Source organism: Mytilus edulis, chromosome 1 (assembly GCF_963676685.1).
Source record: "Mytilus edulis chromosome 1, xbMytEdul2.2, whole genome shotgun sequence".
NCBI classification, from domain to species: Eukaryota; Metazoa; Mollusca; class Bivalvia; order Mytilida; family Mytilidae; genus Mytilus; species Mytilus edulis.
The window spans coordinates 9,810,225-9,832,440 of record NC_092344.1 but is presented as its reverse complement, the minus strand read 5'-3'; the positions used below and the strand labels follow the sequence as shown (position 1 = coordinate 9,832,440).

The window sequence follows — 22,216 nt, the reverse complement described above, 5'->3', positions numbered from 1 at the left end:
TATTAAACAAAAGAAACAGATGGATTCATGACAAAATTGTGTTTCGGTGATGGTGATGTGTTTGTACATCTTACTTTAAACTGAACATTCTTGCTGCTTACAATTATCTCTATCTATAATGAACTTGGCCAAATGAAAATTGTTAATAATTGACTATAAAGGACATTAACTCCTTAGGGGGTCAATTGACCATTTCAGTCATGTTGACTTATTTGTAAATCTTACTTTGCTGAACATTATTGCTTTTTACAGGTTATCTCTATCTATAATAGTATTCAAGATAATAACCAAAAACAGAAAAATTTCCTTAAAATTACAAATTCAGGGGCAGCAACCCAACAACGAGTTGTCCGATTCATCTGAAAATTTAAGGCCAGATAGATCTTGACCTAATAAACAATTTTACCCTCGTTAGATTTGCTCTAAATGCTTTGGTTTTTGAGTTATGAGCCAAAAACTGCATTTTATCCCTATGTTCTATTTTTAGCCATGGCGGCCATCTTGGTTGGTTGGTCAGGTCACCTGACACATTTTTTAAACTAGATACCCCAATGATGATTGTGGCCAAGCTTGGTAAAATTTGGCCCATTAGTTTCAGAGGAGAAGATTTTTGTAAAAGCTAACGAGGGACGACGACGACGGACGCCAAGTGATGAGAAAAGCTCACTTGGCCCTTTGGGCCAGGTGAGCTAAAAAGCTGAGTTAAAGACTTTGTATAATAAACTCAAATTACTTGCATATTTTATTTTTTTTATTTTGTACAAAACAAAATATACTTATCTCAACTTTATACATGGTCAGAATAGTGTATGTGGCCAACAAAAGGCCTTTTTGACTAATGACAACACTGGAGTAACACACAGGTATGGTATTGTAATAATCATGTGTTATTGTTTAACCAGTGATGTGCAAACAAAACTAGAATTGATTTATGCAAGCCAAAATACTATATCTTAAAAAAACTGTTTTATATTTTGCTTCAATTTTTTGTAATAACATTGATAAGGGATTAATATATCAAAATAAAAAATACCTTCAGCATAGTATAGGTCATAATTATCTTGACTAACTTGGCTGTCGTATTTTCATATTAAGCCTTTTCAAGAATAATTGTCAAAACAAATCTAATAAAAGGGAAGAATTATATGAAAATAGGTTTAAATGGATACCATATATACTGTATTAAAGTATTAATGTATATATACTTACCTGAAGACTCTAGGCTTTAAAATGAGTTCTATAGAACATTTATCATCAGATGTTACTTCTGTCACAGGTGGTGATGGACTGCTTTCATGCAACTTGAATACAAGGTCAATTTCTAGAACCTTTTTAAAACACTCTCTTCTTTTGCTGTATTTCTTGGTTCTAATTTTCCTGGATTTCAACAGTTCACCATGAGCTACCCAAATGTACTGGCTTTGTCTTGGCAGGCAATTGCCCATTTTTGCTTTGACATTCTCTGGTAGAGGCCTTTTTAATTTAATGCATAAAAAGTGAGAACTCAAAATATTTGTGTACTTTGGTTTCTTCTTCTGCAAGCTGCCATTTTGTGACTGGTTTTCTGTTTCTTTATTTTCTTTTTCTGGCTCTACAACCTCCAAGTCAGATGCTCTATGTGTTGTACTTTTTTCTGCATTTCTATCAATAACATTTTTTTCCCTCTGACCTACATTTGACATTTCTTCTTCAGTATCCATTTCATGTTCTGTACTCATTGGGGTATCCTCTTCCTCATAGTTAATTCTTTGCTCTGTATATGTAGCTGATTCCTCTATAATATTCTCGGTCCCATCGTTAATCCCAGTTGACAGAATTTCTATAGGTCCACTGGAAACATCCATATCTCTGATGTCACAAAATCCCTTTGTTAAAACAAATCTCCCCCTCCGTCCCCTAAATTCTACAGGGATGTCATTTATAACTGCTGTATCTTCATTGTGCACTGCACTGAGGGTTGCTTCCATTTCTACGATAGGTATCCAAGTCTTGACATAATCCTCCAGCCTGGAATATCTTGACTTTGTACGCAACTTCGCATATCGTAGCAATGTTTTTATTGGGTTATCAAAATGGTCAATGCAGAACTTAATATTTTCTGTTACGTCAAGAACTTGAGGAGAAGGTGTCAAAAACCCACGATTCAGACTTGCCGACATTTGAAGCTGGATGATTTGTCCATGATGATATGGGACTTGGAATCTACATCTATGTTCAACAATGATTCCCTCCTTAACTTCTGAGCTAACATCCATCACACTTCTTTTGAATGAACTGACATTCTCTTTGTCATGTAAAATGTTAAGTTTTGTTTGTTCATTATCTTTAAACCTGTATAGCATCTCTCTTAAATCATCAATCTTTTCTTTCAAAGTACACTTCAAGATTGTGCTCCAATGATCTTTGTACCTTAAAAAAGTTGTATTTTGGTGTGGATATATTCTTAGATAAGGTGAGAAATACTTCTTTTCTAACTCAAATCGACTTGTTTTAGGTTTTCTGCATGACCTATGTATGTAACTGTATAATCTTTTCTCCCATTTCACTACAACCATTTTCATGTCTTTCTCATATTCTGTCATACTTTGCATATCAACATCCTCTTTTTGCTCTGGCTTGCAAGCGACATCTAATACATTGAACTGGACTTCTTTCCTGGAGATTGGAAGTTTCTGTAAACCTGGTATAACAACTTTAATTCCGTTATCTGATATTTCTTTCACAAAACCATTAAATAAAACTGGATTTTTCTTGAAAAATCTGCCAAAAATGAACTGCTTACAACTTTTCTTAAACTGGTTAGCCCTCTTTGTAGCATCATTTATGGTAGAACATAAATCTGATATTTCTTGTGGTTCATAAGGAGATACATGCTTCTTCAGCATTGCAGAGACAAGTCTATGTATAATGAGGTCACTGTACCTACGTAGTGGAGAAGTAAAATGTACATAAGATCTTTTCTCCAGGGAGAAATGAATACCTTTATCTTGATTTGCCAATATCTCTGTAGAACAGACATATTTTGATGATTCTTGAAACAAGTTCCACTCATGGTATGCTAAAGCTTGTTTAGGATGCAGAAAATCAGACTGGATAAGTTGTTTGATTCTGAATATATTTTGCTGGGTTTCTGGCACCAAATCTTTGATCTCCTCCAAAACCCAAGTCTGGACAGGTGTTAGTTTCCTAGTTCTCCCTTCTGAAGGAGAACCGGAAACAGAAATAGTGCCTCTTGGTGTCTCCCTTGATTGAAGACCAAAAATGTGATGTATGTAATGTTTGTTTACATTATACCAGTTGTCAAACACTTCGATTGCAGGTGGCTGTTGACAAAGGAGAGGAACACTTCCTGGATACTGTCTTCTCAGAAGTTGGGCAATACTACTGTTTGTCAGTATCATAAATTCTTCAACCAATGAGTGAGCCTGATATGTGTCCATGGGATTTTCATCCTCTGAAACATCTATTTCTACTGGCCATGCAAATGAGGCATGACCTAATCTGTCTTCTTTCAAACTCTGGGAAAGTTTATATAACATTTTTACATCCTGGACCAGTTCAATTGTGTGTTCTTCTAACTTGTCATCTAAAATATTTTGGACTTCTTGGTATGTAAACTGTTTGAAAGATTTAATAATAGATTTCTGAATGGTTGGCACTAATTTTGAAACATTCCCTTTCTGATCAAAATTGAAATAAACTGATATAACAGGCTTTTTCTGATTTGGGAGTAAACTGCAAAGACTTTCACTTAGAGGTTCTGGTAGCATAGCAAATGGCCGGAATCCTTTACCGGGGTAAAACGTGACACATCTTGTCTGTGCTTCTCTATCAACTAAGTCATTTTTCTTGACAATAGTTGACACATCTGTAATGTGTACTCCTACCTCATAAGAACCATCTCTCTGCAGAGTGACAGACAGAGCATCATCTAAGTCTTTGGACCCCGGTGGATCTATGGTAAAGACCCTAAGATCGTTAGTTCTGTCACGGTAATCTTTAGTATTGAATGCCTTAGCCTCATTGAATGCTGCTTTAATGCCTTCAATGGTGGATTTTTCATAGAAATAAGGCACTTGGTATTCTTTGGACATTATTCTGATTCCATCATATGGATTTTGTGTGCAATGAATGACATCAATAACTGCTGCCAAAGGATATATTTTATTTGGTTTCCATTTTATTAAGGCTACAATAAACAACCATTGTTCTCTCTCTCCTTCTTGAACATCATGATAGCGCCAAAAACTGATAGTTCCTTTGGTTGCATCATATTTATAAATCTCAACTCTTGATTTAAGAAGATGCTTAAATTTTCTCTTAACGGTGGAGTGTAAAATATGTAATTTTGGAAGAGTACGACAGAGTGGCTTCATCAAATGTCCTTCCTTAAGATCTAAAAGACATACAAACACAGGATGGACAATATCCTTGTAACGATGTCGTTGAATAAAGGAAACCACCTCTCCATGAACCTTGCCGCCAATTTGTTTTGAGTGAATCTGAACTACTACTGTATCATCTGTAAAGGTTTGACCACATTTTGATCGTCCGATGATTTGTATTTCCTGAATTTCATCTGTTGGTTCTACTGGTGTACAAACAGCTTGATGAGCTGATTCAATACTAATAGTGCATCTTTTATATATCTTTGGTAACATTCGACATTGATCATCAAAATTTTTATTACTAATATCTTGGTACATTATCCTTTTTCCTTTGAAATAATGAGTTCCAACAGACTCAATACATTCATCACTTAAATCTAGACCTTTCTGAAAATATTCTTTTTCCAGTATATTTCTTGCCCTGAACTGTCCCGAATGATAGCTTAGGCTTCTTTGAAAATATGTTGGTTCTTCTGGAGACTTTTCCTCAATGTTGTCGTCTTCTTTTTCAAAATCAGAGGCTGAACTGCACCAATCACTACCAGAATCAGAAATATCATATTCTGATCCACTAAATTCATCTGCAGACAAACCAGCCATTGACCTTGTTGTACAGATGGACATTGATGATACATCAGACATATTTTCACTACTATATTCTTCCTCTGAAAATGTTTTTTCTTCATTTGAGTCTTTTCTACTTCTATTGTGACCCTTCTGATACTGGTGACCTTTAAAAGCTTGTCGATTATCGTTTCGCCATTTTTGAATCATATCAAATTTTGAAGACTTGTTTACTGCAAAACTTGGTAATGGCAGAGTTCCAGATTTCTGTGATGAACTACTCCCATCTGTCGAGTTGGCTTTCTTTTTACGCACCGTCTTTGTTTTTCTTCTTACTTTATTCTTTCCACTTCTAGTTGAACATGATGATGCAGTGTCATCAAAAAAACTTGCATCACTATGATCTGTAAATGCTGAATATTCAGATTCAGAAATACTTTGGGTATCTGACCATTCTTTCCCAACATCATCAACAACTTCAGCTTCAAAATCAATGTTTGCAGATTCCACTAAATCTATTAGTCCACCATAGCTGTAGCCTGAAGTTTCTGTTAATGTAGTTCCCAAATCTAAAAAGAATAAGAAAATTTGTGTTTAATAACTTGATAGTTTGTAATTTTGATAGTATATGTATAATAAAATTTCAAAGATAATGCACCATGACTGAAGGGGCAGGGCCAAATAACCTCCTTGCCATAAGAGAAATATGAATGCTTATAAAACTGCCTACCAAATGCCATTGACTTATCATGAGTGTTTTCCATTTAAATAACCTTAAAAACACAAACTTTAACTTGTAAATTATGTAAAAGTATCAAAGTCAATGAACTATGCCAAGGGGTTGATGCCATATTGTCTGAAGGAGACTTGCAAATGTGAATACAACTGCATATATAATATCAACGACTTCACTTAAGTGGTTCATCTCAAACTAATCTTATTACAAACTTTCACATGTAAACTATGCAAAACAATCTAAGTCTACAGACCAAATTAGAAACTAATACATGTAAAGTAAGCAAAAGTTTAAAACAACTGAGGGGTTGGGGCCAAAAAATCTCCATGGAAATGAGATGTTCCAATGCTTATAAATCTGCATACTATATATCATTTAGATACATCTAATGATTCCCCTTAACTGAACATATCACAAATAATATATGTAGAAACTGAGTTGAGATAAATAAAAAATAATAGAATTTTCATGCATAACTATAACTTACCCCCATGTTCATCATGTTTGTCATCTTTATTTCTCTGAAAAACGATAATACACTAACTTTAAAAATCCTAAAAAAGATTTTATGAAATATTAAGGAAATACAAACCAAATCAAGCCGTACATCTGATCGATCTGTGTTTACCTTTGAATAGGGAAAGCTCACCATGTATTCAAAAGTATGCTTGTTCAAGTACTATCTTACTTCAGTTGAATGAAATACACCAGTTTGACACAAATTATAGGATCTTGTATTCAATTAAAAAAAATGTGGTTTGCATTTTGTATACTTCCAATCTTTTGTCTTGTTCCAAATCTTAAATTTGGAAAATACATGTTATATGAAATACAGTAGTTGCTATTATTAAAGTAACCTGCTGTAAATTGTCTTGACACTTTAGAAAGAGAATACACTAATTGAAGATTTACCTGCTGAATTTTCTGTTCTAAATGCTCTTCTAACTTTTGAAATCTGGACTTTTGTTCTTCCTATTGAATAAAAAACTATAATTATTGATATAGTGATTTCCTCATTCAAAAGTTATTCTTATTATAAATGGCAGCTTGAATTCAACTTAAAATATAAACCAGATGAAAGGGAGATAATTGCAGAATCAAAATGAAAGTTATGTCCCCTTGGATTTGTCAGCCATGCAATGCAATGGAATGATTAAGAGTTTTTATTAAAAGAAATTTAATAACTAAGGGTAAACGAACATAATTTTTGACTCACAGAAAGGAAGAAACTATTTCATTAAGTGTGCAGTCAAAATTGTATCTTCATGATTCAGGTGTAATAACTTACTCATATTTGAATGGATAGTCAGTGTAATAACTTACTCATATTTGAATGGATAGTCAGTGTAATAACTTACTCATATTTGAATGGATAGTCAGTGTAATAACTTACTCATATTTGAATGGATAGTCAATAGTCCATTTGCCAATTACTGATTTGATTCTGTTATTACACACTTTTAAAAAAAATTACTTCCCTTTGTAAATCGTAGACTGGTTCCATACTGGACAAAATTGGCTTTTGCCAATGCAAAGCATAATGAATTGATAGTCACTGTGATGTATTGGCAGTTTAACTAATTATTCATGAAAAATAATTTCTGACGTCAAAAGGATTAGCTAAACAACTAATTAATGTAATTAAAAGATTTGAAAACCTTATAGATTACTCAAATAACACACAGGTAAATTTCCTCTTTCTGCTAGCTCTCCATTGTAAATAAAAATCAATGTCCCTCATAAAGGGAGACAACAAAAAAGGGATCTCTAATTACAGGGTCAATGACGGGAATTGGCAAATAGCCTATTGAAATCTGACACAATATCAACTAGGACATTAAACAGTATCTTTTGTAATTGCAATGCTTAGCCATAAGATGCAATGCAATCATTTGAACAATAACAGTACAAGACATGACTCGAATGCATAATTCTTTAAAATAGCAAATCTGTATAAAAATGTTATTTTTCTTTCATTTAAAAAAGGGCCACAGTGGCTATAAAGTGGTTTAAGTATTCCAACAATTGTATCACTAGCCTGTCAACATTGAGGCTGTAAGTTCTTATCCTGCATGTTGCAGGTGTGCTTGACCCCATTCTTAATTGACTAGGAATGTCCGTTTTCCTACAGAGGTTCCATGGTTCTCTCTGGGAATTGCAACTTCCTCCACAGAATAAAACTGACAGCTATGAAACAGCACTATAGTGCTGAAAGTGACATTAAACATCAATTAATTAATTCTTTTTAAAAATTGCTATATTACTTACAGTTCTTGCAACTTTCATGGCAAGCTCTACTTTTTGTTTAGCCAGAGTATACTTTTCAGTATGAAATAAGCAAAAGGCCCATAATTCTAATACGTCAATATTGTTGACTGGTCTTGGATCATTGCATACTGAAATAGAACATTAAGCATACTGTTTCTTATCTTACTATATAGTGAAATAAGTTTTATATATTATACTAAAATTGAGAATGGAAATGGGGAATGTGGCAAAGAGACAACAACCCGACCAAATAAAAAACAACAGCAGAGGGTCACCAACAGGTCTTCAATGTAGCGAGAAATTCCCGCACCCGGAGGCGTCCTTCAGCTGGCCCCTAAACAAATATATACTAGTCCAGTGATAATGAACGCCATACTAATTTCCAAATTGTACACAAGAAACTAAAATTAAAATAATACATGACTAACAAAGGCCAGAGGCTCCTGACTTGGGACAGGCGCAAAAATGCGGCGGGGTTAAACATGTTTATGAGATCTCAACCCTCCCCCTATACCTCTAACCAATGTAGTAAAAAAAAGTAAACGCATAACAATACGCACATTAAAATTCAGTTCAAGAGAAGTCCGAGTCTGATGTATACTGTATACTGTTTACCATATTTAACACTTGAAGGATAATTCCACCATTAAAACTGATATTTATCCTTAAAGAAATTCTATAAGATAACAAGACCAAACTTATACAAAATGTTGAATGAAATTTTTTAACCCCATAGTCCTCTGCTTTGAAATTCCCTGCCTTAATGTATGCTTGCTGCACATTTGCTTATAACTCAATTTGATTGAAATGAAAATTCTGTGTCCAATCTTTAACTATAAAGATCTGACACCACTCCATTGTACTTTCTGTTGTGGTAATGATCACATCAGCCAGAGATGTCCTGCCTACACATTTTTTAAGGTGTGTATCATGATGACAAAATTAGAGATTACCGAAAGATCTTAAAACAGAAAATAGAACAGATAGCTGTGAGACCCTTGTAAGCAAAGGGAGAACTGTATTGTAATCAGATTGTTGATTGCTTGTCACTGAATATATTTTAATAAAAAAAGATGTGGTATGATTGCCAACGAGACAACTCTTCACCAGAGACCAAATGACAGAGAAATTAACAGCTATAGGTCACCATACAGCCTTCAATAATGAACCAAGCCCATACTGCATAGCTATGGCTAGTGATAAGTAAAAGTAACTGGTTACTTACATAGACTAAGGGCTTCCTGAGCTTTTATAAATTCTTTCTGTGAGAATAGACAACATTAAATTAGAATTTCATATTAATACCAAATTAGAGTTATAATAGTCTCTTTGATAAAAACTGATTTGATTCTGTCAAACACACCTTTGAGACAATTTGTTTATCTTTGAAAATTGTAGACTAGTTTTAAACAAGTCAAAATGAGCTTGCATTTGTGAAAAGCCAATGTCCAGTCCATGCATTGATAGTTGTTTATTTTAGACTTTTTTTGTGATTTGGAGATGTGTTTGAATTTGAATTTGTCCCTTATCTATAAGTAAAAGAATATCTATTATTACTATTCTTTGATTAAAACTTAAGATGAAGAGCAAGTACAAAAATGTTATTCCTTTCTTAGGATTGTTTCCTTGAAATCCAAGAAAATTAGTATCCCAGGAATAATAATGAATCTACAATACCACAACAAGTCCCTTATTGTTTTTATACTTACCATTATATAATGACATCTAGCACATATTAACCACAATCTAGATACAAGTGTATAAACATTCAGTTTGGAATCCTCTGGTAACTTTGACATCAGTTTTACAAATTTTGTTGCTAGTTCAAAAGCCATGAATAATATTATCCTTGTGTGGCTTTCATAAAGGTTATTGCATATAACAACCAAATCTGTCATCACCAGGTATGCCGCCTATAAAATACAGGAAAAATATCATCCTGAAGAAAAGGTTCTGTAAACAACGTAACAAATGATATCAAAATATGCCTTGTGTCTAGGTTTTTATTTCTCATGCATAATTCATGAATGGTAAAAGTGATGTCACCTAATTTAGAATTTAATCTGTGTTTTGTGAATTTCAGCATTTTGATAAGTATGATAATATTTGGTTGGTAAAAAATGAAGTAAGAGAACAGAAACTAATTCTGGGGAGGCACAGATGGACGGAATGTGATGGCCTTGGGACAGGACGGAGGAGGCTAATAAAGAGTTATACAGAAATGTTAATACATTGATTCAGAGCTAAATGTAATTTGAAAATAAATGTCATGTCATTGTTGAAGATCGGGGGTCTGTTTCACAAAAAAACTTACGACTAAGATTGATCTTAAGTATACTGAATTGTTCATAACTTATGATCAATCTTAGTAGTAAGTTTTTTTGTGAAACTGATCCCTGACCTTTTAAGGACTTGGGTTTTCTGTGTTCTTGGGTTTTTGTTTCACTCAAACAGTTATATTTATCTAATGTATCTCCTTTTATTCATTTATAATACATTTCATTTAGAAACCTTTAAAAGATATTTCATTGGAAATTCAAAGAACAGATAGGAACAAATTTATGAAAAAAATCCCATATGATTATTATAAAAAGCTTAACAAAGATGATTTCGAGCCTAATTTAGAATGAAAATTCAGGTAGGTCAAAAGCATTGCTATATATGTGAATGTTATGTGCAAATATATGATCATGTGAGAAAACTGATGATGATGCAGCTCATAATTCAATTAAAAATTAATCTTGCTTTACCAAATGGACTAAATCAACAGTTTTAAAAGAAGCTTAAGTAGGAGCACACAATTCTACATAATATTGATGTTTTCCAGCTATTTCCCCCCAAAAAAGGAAATTTCAGATTTTCCAAAATATCAGTCTTGTGTCATAAAACAAAGTATGCCCCCAAATTTTGAGCTAATTAATAACAAAACCATAAGTTAATCAGGACTAACACAGTCTTTTTGACAAACAGTGATTTTGAATTTTTTGTACAATCAGAATATATATGTATCTGAACTGTAGTCAAACAATACAAAAATACAACCGCTAATAATACTCAAAATACTAAAGTTGTTGTGATCCTTAAAAGATGCTTTTGCAACATCCATTTAAGTTATAGTTCTTTCAGAACTTTTTAAATTTTTGATCAAGAAAAAGTACATATTCCATTTTTTTACGATTTTCTAATACTAACCTTGAAATTATTTGCCACCTCTTCTTGAAATCTCCTCCATACATCTGAACTAATTTTCTCATATTCATACAAATCAGGGTTACCATAATACAACAATCCTATTACAATAAAATTTTTAACAAGAAAAATATAAACTGAGTATATCCAAATATTATTAGAACATGTGCTATATGTAAGTATATAAGTATATGATGTGTTGGGATTTATTTTCAATCTATCATTTCTATTCCTCTACTTGCTTACAATTCAAATTAAATCATTTTGCTATTTTTAGAATATTTTTACATAAAATGGAGAATGGAAATGGGAAATGTGTCAAAGAGACAACAACCTGACCATGGAGTACATATATGAAAATCTAAATGAAGAAATCTAAGCCATGGCGTTGTCAGTTTATTTCAATCTATGAGTTTTACTGTCCCTCTGGTATCTTTCGCCCCTCTTTTAATGATGAACTTATACAAAGTAAGAACATTTGTGTCATATATTAACAGTACAGAAAGCAAAGGTTTATATCAACATTGCAGCATTATTCATTTTTTCAATAAAAAAAAATTTGATGTTCAGAGGGTGTCGTTTGTTGATGTGGTTCATAAGTGCTTCTTGTTTCTCAATTTTTTAAATAGATTAGACCGTTGGTATACCGGTTTAAATGGTTTTACACTCATCAATTTGGGTGTCCTTTATAGCTTGCTGTTGGGTGTGAGCCAAGGCTCTATATTGAAGACCGTACTTTTGAAATATAATGGTTTACTGTTATAAATTATGACTTGGATAAAGATATGTCTCACTGGCACTCTTACGACAACTTCTTATATCTAGTATATGCTGCCAAATCATATGAATAAAGATAAACATATTTCAATTGTTGAAGATAATATCTTGACCTGTAGATATACTATCTATAATACTGTCTTGTTTAAGTTTACCACATCTCCTTGAGTTGTTATTTATAGTATCTAAACAAACCTGTATAAAGACATCTCATAGCATCTAATACATTATCAGGAAGCTGAAATAAAGTAAATATAATAATCATACTTCACAAAAACATGAACATAAAAATTTCACATCATAATAATCCTCTGAAATGTGTACAAGTTGACATGCTGGATGTGACTACAATTAAAAAATTAACTAGCTCAACAAACCACTTTAACCTGTTCATAAATAGCAGAATTATACACAAGAATACATGTCACACACTACAATGATTAATTAAGCATCTTATGGATACAGTTAATAGCAAAATATACGGTAACATTGTGGACAATGAAGGAAAGATAAACAGAACATACCTTCATAAGAAGGAGGGAACACATTTTGTACTGTTTCCCAATATTTCTGCAATGATCATCAAACACAGCTTTACTCTGATCAATCCTCTGACTTGTTCTTGTTCTCATTAGGTTAAATTCTTGATCTAATCTGGCTAAAATATGAGCAATGTTAGTTTTAGCCTCTTGTGGATTTCCATTTTTAAGCTGCAGTTCTGCTATTTGAAGTAATGTTTCATTGTCAACATCCTCTTCAACATTGTTACTAAAAACAACAATCTCTGAAGGTTGCCCATCAGTAGCATGATTATTAAAATCTAATTGTTTGACTTTTTGTTTACTTTTATTAGGTACTGTTGTTGATTTTGATTTAGAATCTTTTTCTAAAGATAATACACATAATGGTGTAGCTTTAACATGAGGTTTGCTAGGAAGTTGTAAACAAACTGTTTGTTTACTGTTAGCAGTGGCTGATGATTTTGTATCTAAGTTAGGTTCTATACAATCACAAGGTTGTGATTCTGGTTTGAAACCATGGCCATTCTCTGAATTATTTTGTTCCATGTCCTCTACAGGTATTGATGAATGGTCTTGAACAGCAGAAACTTCCAAACTGTTGTCTTGTAAGTCATGTGATTCTTGTATATTATCATGTGATGTATTACTGGCGATGTCTGACCTCATAGATATTTTATTGTACTCTTCCATTTTACCACCTACTATGAACTCATTGTCACAGCAGACATTTTCACCCTCTCCCTTGACTTTAGAATTAGTTCTTATGTATTGTTCATTAGCAGCAGTGATTTCAGAGGCACCCGTCTTTTGGGTATAGCTATAAGACACATTATTTCCCATGTTAAGATCTTTTGGCTCAATTCATTCAGGCAAGATGTTAGATTCAAAGATTCATGTATGTAAGCTAGACAAAAATGGATTTTAGTGTTTACAAACACCATAGTTGCTTATTCTAGAACCTAGGCCACCTTATCTTTTGTTTCCATTTATTTATTTGGCTTGTTCTTTAAACTTTGATATGATCCTTAAATCTGAAAACAATAAAAATATGATAAGTAACAAGAAAGTTTAAGCATCATCATAGAGAAAATATCACACATTATTATAATAGTGTTATTTTAGATAAATTCATGAGTTGTCTACTCTTTATTCTTTAAATTTCCTCTGTGTAACATTACATTTTTGTTATTCAATGTTTGTTTATTTTGTGTTACATCTCATCTCTCCCCATTTTTTTTTTATATGTACCACCTTTGATAAGTGTTTAGCATTACGATTAATTTACACTTCTGTTTTCTTACTCCCAAACGATAAAAATATTATATTTAAAGTCACCTGTGTATGTTATTTTATTTAACACTATTTTGTCCTGGTTTATAGTTGTCTTTTGCATTGTTCTACATATTTATATTGTGTCATAGATCAAATGTATTTGTTCAGGGTCACATAATGAGGGGGGGTAGGAGGGGTCCTGATCCCGAAATCCTGGGCTCAAAAACACTAAATCCTGAGGTCCCGAAATTAAATAAAGTAAATCCCGGCATCCCGAAATCCGAAAAAAAGAATTCCCGGATCCCGAAAGGGTAAATCCCGAAATCCCGAGCTTAAAAACAGCCGATCCTGGAGTCCCGATAAAGGTCCTATCCCCCCTCCATAATGTCTACTTGTTTTGTTAATATTTCTGTTTGATGAAGTTAAACCTTTTCAGTTTATATTTTATAGTGTACTTGTCTTTCTATGTAATGTTATACTACTGGTTCAGGGGGCAGGTTGGTGCCTGTTTAAACCCATTACATTTCTTTGCACCTGTGAGGGGAGGTTGGACAAAATCCTGGGCTTAAAAACATAAAATTCTGAGGTCCCAAATTAAAAGAAATTTATATCCCCACGTCTTGAAATTTGAAAAAATAATTCCCAGATCCTGAAAAGATCAATCCTGCACTTAAAAACACCTGATTCCAAAGTCTCTAAAAAAAAAGGTACTGAAACCTAACCTGTACTAAGCAGGAACCTGTTGTTCAGTGGTTGTCGCTTGTTGATGTGGTTCATGAGTGTTTCTTGTTTTTTATATAGATTAGACCGTTTTCCTGTGACATCTTCATAAAAAGTTGGAAGGTGTCAAAGACAGAGAATAAATATAGCCTTACAAAACAGCATAAGTATTTAAACCAAGCAGTAAATTAATAGTTGAATAAACTTTTTAGTCTTGTCTTTAATAATAAATGCATTTTCAGTTCATACATATTGTTTGTCTGTCATTCCTTTTTCCCAACAAACAAATAATAGATATAAGAAATTGTGGAATGAGTGCCAATGAGACAACTTTCTATCCTAGTCACAATTTGTAAGAGTAAACCATTATAGGTCAAAGTACAATCTTCAACACAGAACCTTGGCTCACATTGAACAGCAAGCAATAAAGGGCCGAATAAAATTATAAAGCCTGTTTTGACAAAAATAATTTGTAGTATAAAGTTTGTTCTTTAAGAATCTGTTATTTCCATTTACCTTGAAGAGCATGTGTGTTCAGTTTAAACATATTTATTTATAGTGGATTGGGAAACAAGTTATTACAACTTATTGCTATCTCTTAACAAGGGGCAGCCATTTATCAGATCCACTATCATGGTTTTTCAAGGCCATACCTGCAAATGGTATCAAGGGAGAGCAAAAAAATACACAACAGCACCCTACACACGTATGTTTACATTCATTAATCATGGTTTCCCCCTCACCATTGCACTGTTAGAGTAAAACTTAGCCATTCAAGTAATTAAAACATGTTCAACTTTTTCAAAGTGCAATATTTGATACATATATATGGTCAGATCATATGTTTCGTACGACATATGAATTCGTAGAAAGCAAGTTTTTAAATGAAAATTATGACGTCACAATGCAAAAAACCCCAAAAGAATAACATTATCATGATTATAGATCATTTAAGACTACAGCCAATATAACTAGAAAATGCACTTTTGCTATCTTTCTGCTTCATATATTCTTTTACAGAAGGATAATTGCTCTATAATGTATTCCCTCAAAGGAGGGTAGGAATGCTCTTTACCATCAGGCGTCAAACGTTCATTTTTGGCTACTGTTTGCAGCACATTGGTTAAAATTTTACCATGCTTCGTTAATATATCCTTATCATGATTCATCAGAGGTTTGAAATAATTATCGTTTTCGTTAATTTTCAAAAAAATTTAATGTGCTTCTTCAAAATTAGTAGTCCAAATAATATGACGTCTTGAAAGGCTAATATATTTTTTTTCTTTGACGCATAATTTTTTGATTTTTAGCATCTTTCAAGAAAGTGTACATCATTTTTTTTTTACATTTAACCATTTAAATTGCCTTTATTAGCTTAATCGTCAAGCACCAAAAATTAACCTCATTTGCCATGAATTTTTATTTTTTTTGTCCGTCATACCCCCATAACAACCTCATATAGGGAATCGCTCCCAACCCGAATATCTAGACTAACTCACTACCTAATATGAGGGGCTGGACCGGGGGGTAAGCTTCTCCCTGCTCCCGCCCCTAGTCTCCCTTCTCCCTCCCTTTTCTCTCTCCATTACCTTTTCTGACATACATTTCATTAAAATCCATTAAACATTCAGGAAAAGTTTCGCTTAGAAGATAAGTAATGTCATACATTAAAGTAACAAGTATCTCCCCTGTAGCATTTAGAACTTTCTCATGTAAATATTTCTTCAATATCCATCCAGTTGTTCAGGAGGAAATGTGCTAAATAGAGATACATTGATAGACAGATAGGGTGCAATATGCCTGCAACGTGATCAGACGCATACAAATTCCCATCTAGGAGGGACATTCCAAAGCAACCTCCCATATTTTCAATTTTTGACAAATTTTAATCGGGAATAGTCCTGTCAAGGACAGCAGTAAAAATCGTGAATGTATGACCTCAGCTTAACTCTGATGCACACCGTTTCCCGATGATCTTTTTTTAAAAGTATAAATCCAAACTATAGAAATGCAGGATAATGTGTGAAAAAACAGGGAATTTTTGTGACACTATGAGTGCAATTTCGCAAGAAACCAATTTGTTTTAAAATGGTAGCCGAAAAACGCTGCTTGCAAAAAATAAAAACAAAATTCTACAGGATATAATTCATTGAAAATGCATATAAGAAGTCGTTTGAAATCAGGCAGAAAATGATTTTTGGAATGGAATTAACAAAGAAGAATAAAATTATCCTTGAACTTGGTTAGGGGACGACCATTTGATATTCTGGGGGGGCAATGAGGATTTATTTTTGATCGATTATTTATTTTTGTAAACTAAGAGGACAGATTATTCATTTTCTGCACTATTGAAGCAAGATTTTTCCTTTTCATTAAAGCAAGGGACTGATTATTCATTTTCACAACTATATTTATGATATTTGAAAACATACAATTTTAAAATGATTTGTTTATTATAAATAATACATGTATCATAGTCAAGTCATTAATATGTACCATTTTAATCAGAATTAATCATCATCCTCTGCAGAAATGAATCTTTTATATTCCCAACTGCATATACATGTATTGCATACATACATAGTATTAAAGTTTGGTTGTAAAGCCTCTTTTAAAAGTATTGGCCAACATATTTTGCCGAGAGGAGCGAGGCAATTTTTTTTTAAAAGGGTTTTGGAGCCACTGAAGGCCCAAGAAGCTGTAGGTGTCAGACCACCAATTACTCCCTCAAATTTAGAACGTATGTAAAAGTAGGCCTACTCGGGACAAAAAATAGTGCATTTGATGTCATTGTTTACTTAAACTACTCAACAAATTTGCAGAAATGAAACTTTTGGTGAAAGAGAAATATATTAAGACCATTTTGAGCCCAAATTTACTTGTCTATGAGTTGAAATTAAAAATTGAGGATTAATGCGCTCCATAGTATACTAATTTAAGATTTCAAGAAAACCAGGGGTTATTTTTAGTGGTACATCCATTCGGAAGGTCTCTTCTTTCTTATATGGCTTTAAAGGTATGTCGAAAATTGGCATGCAGAAAGGTGATACCTGTACGATTCAGGACATACCTGGTTTGTAAGAGGTTAAACTTAAGATAAAAAATTTAGAAAGCTATGAAAATTGCAAAATTTGGTTGAACAGATAGGGACTTTTAATTGGTGGTCTGACACCTATAGAACAAATGATGCAAAATCATGCTTTCTGAGTGTTCCCAAGACCCTTTCACTTTCATAATCTGAAAATGCAAGTTTTGTATTAATAATTTTTTTACAATATTTTGGTCTCAAAGCAAAATGTATAAATTCAGTGTAAGACTTAATTAAGTTTCTAGGGACAACATCAAAAGACCAATGTGCATGAAAATGGAATTCACATAGTTAAGTCAGTGGCTGACGTTTTTTTTTAAACTCATGATCAAGTTCATAACAAAATTACTAGATTAAAAAAGAAATGCAACACTAACAGAATACAGAAGGGCAATCAATGAACAAAAGACAAATAAATAAGAAATATTGATCCCGAAAAATCAGGGCTACGTCTGAGGGAAAACAATTTGCTTCTTGCAAGGCACTCGTTGTGAACACAATTTGATATGGAGACAAGCGTTTAGTTTGAAATTTCCTACATGAAGCATTTAAAATATGTTAAAATAAAAGTGAGGTAAAGTTACCTGAGATAAGATACCTCAAGTTAAATAAAACCAATTTTCAGACATATCAAGACTATTTAAATAATATTTATACTTTTATTATTAAAAATATTTGGGAAGTGTTTCATGATTTTTTTTGGGGAAAAGATGAATTTACGAAGAATCTAGTGCCATCTCATACTTTCGATTATACCTGCTGAGTTATTTATTTTCAATACATTGCCAGTCAGGTAATTTATTTTCAAACTACCACAGAACAAACCATTTATTTTTGTGATTATCATGGCTGAATTATCTATTTTCAAAATCCTCCTGCCCCCCCCCCCCCCCCCTCCAGAATATCAAAAGGTCGTCCCCTTATTTTGGTGCACAACTTTCCCTATATGTTCCAATTGTATCAAGTTCTGCAATTTTATTGGACTGTACATAAAATATGGTTCCTGAAGCTTGTAAAAATAGATTGCCAATACTGTAATCATATAAGCGCAGTTTACATAGGACAGCAACATCGGAATGAGGAAGAAGTTAACAAAGACCTGTCATATTGCCATTAATGGGATGTCAACACTTAATGCGCACCCGTTAGGACAAAATAAAATTAGGTCATTCAGACCCTGTTACATATTTTTTCTTTCAATTCCATATTTCAAAAATTATTTCTTGAAATTTACAATCACACCATTCATTAAATAAAACCCAGTGGCCAATAATAAATGAATAATCGGAATTTTAATGAAGGTAAACCAAGAAAAGCGCTCTGAACGCCAAAAAAATATGAAGAGATATGTTTGTTTGCCTATATTTCTTCAAATGCAGAAAGAAACTGAAAAAACTTACATTATAATATCCTTTTGGTACACGTAAATTTACACTTGGGCGTACAGGAATGGGTGTGTTTTGTTGTTGAGTTGGACATGATGTACAGTTGAGATTTCCCAACTATATTCCACTATCAGCTGCTTATTCAAAAATAAATGTTGTCACCAAATGCTTTGTAAAATAGAACTCAATCATAAACGCTTATTATATATTTTGGTCCCTCGACAAACTGCCACGAGCGTACTGTTTTACCCGTGTCCATTTGGCCACCCGTCCCTATACAACCTATTTTGAAGAGCTACATTTTCTTTATGTCAACTTTAAAAAAAAATATATACCAAAGTGTGCATATTCAGTCAATACTTTTTTAAATGACAGGTTGCTAAATTTGGTATATAAAAGCATGCAGAGCACATAGTCCGCCTTCCTCTAACTACATTGTACAATTTCATGGTGGAACTTTTATAATGACTTTTTATGTACCAAGTGTTTTACTTAATACAGAGCATGCATATGTATGTTCTCAGATTTTTTTATTGTATCATTTTTCATGAATGACAGAATGTTGAACCCACATTTAATACAATTTGCAAGATTTATCTGCAACAATGCACACTACCCAAACGTTTACATCATACAGAGAATATACTATATTAAAAACATGTATTATTTATCTTTCACTTTTTCAACTGACGGAATGTTTTTATTAGTAACCTTGATTGCTGCATTAGCAATGCGTCTTTTAGACACAACAATTTCAAATTGTATTGTATGGTCCTGAACATGCCAGAAATATTTGCCACTGGTTATATGCAACCTCAAATCAATCATTTGAAATTGTACTTGAAAATCACTGTCCACTCAATAACATTTCTAAAGCTATGGGCACCCTGTTAGTTGGAAATAAAACTAAATCAGTAGAATTAATAGGAAATTTAGGAAACCAGACAGGGGAAATGAAAACAAAATAACAAACACCATTCAGATCCCGTTACAAAGTTTTTCATTACCTCTCAGGAAAAAACACATTACTCTATAGTAAGTAATGTCATCCTTTTTCTGTCAAATTATATGCATATCGGTTAACTTTTAAGCAATTTATCTTTAAAAAAAACCCAAGGTTGGTGACATGTGTCACTATACATGCACAGGCTCACAATAAAATCCTGGAAATTGTTAGTTTTTAGTCTTTCTCCATGTATAAGAGATTGTAATGAATTAGTAACGAGGTTCCGAATATTTTTTTCGTTACTATGCCATTTTGGGAAATCTTCTGCGACTGTAATACAAGTGATCGAAAAGGTTTGGCTAGCCATACAACCAGGTCAAATCCACCATTTTCTACATAAGAAAATGCTTATTCCAATTCGGAATATAACAGTTATCCGTTTGTTTGATTTTGCAGTTAGATTAAGGACTTTCCGTTTTTATATTTCTACGTAGTCGTTTTGTTTTTGTTATTTTACTTTTTATAAGCACTTTCTTGAAACTTTTGATTAACTCATTTATCAAATAATTGTTTTCTTGCTAAATTTTCATAATTTTGATATACATTTTTGTCTCCCTTTTACCCCCTTTTCTCCTTTCTCCCCCTTCTCTCCTTTCTCCCACCCTCTCTCCCTTCTCCCGCTCCTCTCCCCCATGCTCCCTAAACCCTGTCCAGGCCCTCTCATATACAAAGAAAATTTTATCAAAAGCTGATATTTTGTTTGCAAGAGAGCAATAATTATGATGCATTTTTCTTTGATTTTTTGAAAATATTATATTATGATTGAATAGAATCCCGGAGTAAATTACCAATATCCTTAAAACAGTTGGTAAAGCAGGTGAAACTGATAATCAAGTGTTTGTTTACCGGTTGCAAAATGACTATGGCGATGCTTCTGTAGGGAAATTCCCAAGTTTACCATGTGATCATTTCCTGAAAAAAAAAAATGAAAGTGAAAGTAAAAGTAAAAGTGAAAGTGAAAGTGAAAGTGATGAGAGTTCTTTTATTTTCCACCGCCCGGGATTCATATCCTTGCTTAGAGGATGAAGAGTTATCCTGCAGGGCCGTAACTACCTATGAGGCAGGGGAGGCAACTGCCTTCCCTGAATTTTCTACACCAAAATTAGGAAAAAAATAAAATAATTATGAACACGAAGAACTTGAATTTATATTATGAACAACACAAGTTAACAGTTTTAACAGTGTTATCATGATACGTGATATGTCTGTCATTTTTCGGATTTTTGATCGAAAGTAAACCGTTTCAGTATTTGTTTTTTTTTTTTCGTGTGGCCGTCCGTCTGTTATTCAGTATTGAGGGAGTAGTATTCGTATGAGAACACATATGAAACTTTGCTTTCGATAATTTTGAATAAAAACTGAACTATTCACATTTATTTTGGGGCTCAATTATTTAAGCAGAGGAAGTTCCTTTTGTATTGTGAATCTTTAAGATATCGGAAATTCGTTACCGGCTGAATCAGCTGTTGGATCCTTTTTTAAGAATCCCGATCGTACGAGAACATTATGGTCAATGCCTAAATAGGTAAACACTCCAATTCGTTGTAGCAGGGACTTTCTATACTAAGTATATACTAGACTAGTATAGAAAGTCCCTGTTTGATGTTATATACATGTCTGTTCAGCTTTCAACAATATTGAAATTCAAGATCCTCGATAAAAAAAAAATATCTTGTGTTTTATAATCTTGCTTTATATGTGTTTTGAACTTACCAGTTTTAAAAAAAATATCTTTAAATACAGAAAATACAGATAATAATTGTTTGCATGAAAATTGCTCCAAGGATCCAGCAAAACTGATCTTTCTTAAGGGCATACGATACAGTTTTGAACCTGTATTTACAAGTTGATGAAAATTTGCATATAGGCTATTTTTTACCTGATTAAATCAAATATGTCATAAAAAATATACCTTCATGTGCTACTTTTTGAGTAAAATGAGGTCGAAATTTTGTATATTTGCTCAAAATTCAGATTTGTGTCCGTATTTTCTTTTTCGAAAGGACGACGTAACTTTTTTGCTTTAAAAGATAAACACAAATTGTTTTTTGTTAAATAATCGGTAATTTCTGTATTTTATAAGTATCATTGAAAATTATGTAATTTTTATTCCGAAATAACTCTATATTTATCAAATATTAATGAATAGAGGAAAAAACGTCATTTTTTGCTGCATGTTTATCAAAATTAAAAAAAATGCGCTATTTACAGTTTTATAAAATTTGGGTCACATAATCTCCTTGCAAAATGAAACAAATTGCTGTTTTAAAAAATAGGGGTCCATGCACTCGTTTTCAAATTA

At 32.8% G+C, this 22,216-nt stretch overlaps 1 protein-coding gene across 2 annotated transcripts in view; it reads right to left on the bottom strand.

Annotated features, from left to right (window-relative positions):
* LOC139523570 (3'-5' exoribonuclease HELZ2-like) overlaps positions 1–20,827 on the bottom strand; it is a 30,114-nt gene extending 9,287 nt beyond the window's left edge. Inside the window, exons 1-10 of one of the 2 annotated variants that reach the window (XM_071317702.1) lie at positions 20,761–20,827; positions 12,447–13,474; positions 12,118–12,160; positions 11,149–11,246; positions 9,666–9,869; positions 9,182–9,218; positions 7,957–8,084; positions 6,601–6,660; positions 6,176–6,209; positions 1,210–5,521 (exon numbers count right to left, since the gene is read on the bottom strand). In XM_071317702.1, coding sequence (XP_071173803.1) covers positions 1,210–5,521; positions 6,176–6,209; positions 6,601–6,660; positions 7,957–8,084; positions 9,182–9,218; positions 9,666–9,869; positions 11,149–11,246; positions 12,118–12,160; positions 12,447–13,283 — 5,753 coding nt within the window. In that variant the 5' untranslated portion in view covers positions 13,284–13,474; positions 20,761–20,827. Of the gene's footprint in view, positions 1–1,209; positions 5,522–6,175; positions 6,210–6,600; positions 6,661–7,956; positions 8,085–9,181; positions 9,219–9,665; positions 9,870–11,148; positions 11,247–12,117; positions 12,161–12,446; positions 13,475–20,702 lie in introns of both variants that reach the window. The other variant, XM_071317694.1, reaches the window with a different exon arrangement.
* Positions 20,828–22,216: the final 1,389 nt, after the last annotated feature.